This window comes from Echinops telfairi, unplaced genomic scaffold (assembly GCF_000313985.2).
Source record: "Echinops telfairi isolate 266 unplaced genomic scaffold, ASM31398v2 ScPeMD7_7469;HRSCAF=8507_1, whole genome shotgun sequence".
Lineage (NCBI taxonomy): Eukaryota > Metazoa > Chordata > Mammalia > Afrosoricida > Tenrecidae > Echinops > Echinops telfairi.
Genome location: NW_022111373.1, coordinates 76,466,642 through 76,468,077, shown reverse-complemented (window position 1 = coordinate 76,468,077; position 1,436 = coordinate 76,466,642). Strand labels below are relative to the sequence as shown.

The 1,436-nt window shown below is 40.7% G+C and overlaps 1 protein-coding gene across 1 annotated transcript; it reads left to right on the top strand.

Moving 5' to 3' along the window:
- Positions 1 to 548: 548 nt before the first annotated feature.
- On the top strand, positions 549 to 896 carry LOC101654400 (40S ribosomal protein S26-like). Its single transcript, XM_013004937.1, has one exon. The coding sequence runs from the start codon at positions 549 to 551 to the stop codon at positions 894 to 896; it is 348 nt and encodes a 115-aa protein (XP_012860391.1).
- Positions 897 to 1,436: the final 540 nt, after the last annotated feature.

The following is a 1,436-nucleotide window of genomic DNA, read 5'->3' as shown; positions in this document are numbered from 1 at the left end:
AATTCAGGTATATCCCTAGATATTTCAGTTTGGCTTAGTTATTTTGAAGGGTGCAGCCTTTTTGATCTCTTCTGTGATCTTGTCCAAGTGTATAACAGTTTGATAGACTTCTGTTTGTTGATTCTGTATCTTGCAACTCTGCCATGTCTTCCAAGTTGCTGAATTCATTAGAGTAGAGGCCTTCATAGTATTGTGTAATTTTCCTTTTGATTTCATTAGGGGTCATTGGAATGTCCCCTGCTGCATCCCTCATCCTTGCTAATGAAATTTGTTCCTTCCTTTCTTTGGTTAGGTTTGCCAGCGGGAAAGACCACTTTTCTGGAGAATTACAAATGAAAGTTCCATCCAAATTCCTTAAAAGGCAAGTAAGGAGTATATAGACCACCTTTCTGGAGAAATACAAATGAAAGTTCCATCCAAATTCCTTAAAAGGCAAGTAAGGAGTATATACATATATAATTTTTTCTTCCCTTAAACATCCTTGATAGACTGATTATTTATGTAATACAAAATATCACTTTAGGCTCTCTCCCATCCTTGCTTCCGAGATGATAAAGAAAAGGTGTAACAACGGCCGTGACAAGAAAGGCCGCGGTCATGTGCAGCCCATTCACTGCACGAACTGCACCCGCTGCGTGCCCAAAGACAAGGCCATTAAGAAGTTCGTCATAAGAAACATAGCGGAGGCCGCGGCCGTCAGAGACATTTCCGAAGCGAGTGTTTTCGACACATATGTGCTTCCCAAGCTGTACGTGAAGCTGCATTACTGTGTGAGTTGTGCCACTCACAGCAAGGTGGTTAGGAACCGGTCACGTGAAGCCCGGAAGGACCGAAACCCCCAACGTCGATTTAGACCTGCAGGTGCTGCCCTACGACCTCCTCCAAAGCCTATGTAAAGATTAGAAGCTGAAGATAAACAAACCTGAAAGGAAATAAAATGGAACTTGTTCTTTTAAAATATATATGTGTGTGTGTGTGTGTGTGTGTCACTTTATTCTTCATAATAAAGAAACACCTGGCACCTCGTATGAAAACATACTTCAAGAACAGGTAGCAAAACAAAGCAAAATATAATCCCATCTCGCAACTGCCATAAGGGTAACCCAAAAGTATTGCTACAAATTTGTAAAACCTTTATTAAACAATAATTTCAAAATGTAAAGCCCTTGTTTATTGTCATATCCCCTCCGCTTATGTCTATACACGTTTGAAATCCCATCCCTCTGTCCCCTGGAAAATTCTGTGCTCTTCATTTTACACCATGGTAGTTATGGCATCCTCAAGGGATTCAATTTGTGTTTCATTTAAATGTTCTTTAAGTTTGGAGGAAAGAACAAAGTCAGGAGGGGAAAGGGCTGTCGCTTGGTGGGGTAAGGTTTCCTAATTAAACTCTTGTAGCACAAACCTTGCTACCCACAAAGAATGAGCAGGTTCAT

Bases quoted from the DNA above. Each gene is read 5' to 3' on its own strand.
- LOC101654400 (XM_013004937.1), top strand. From the start codon at position 549: ATGATAAAGAAAAGGTGTAACAACGGCCGTGACAAGAAAGGCCGCGGT.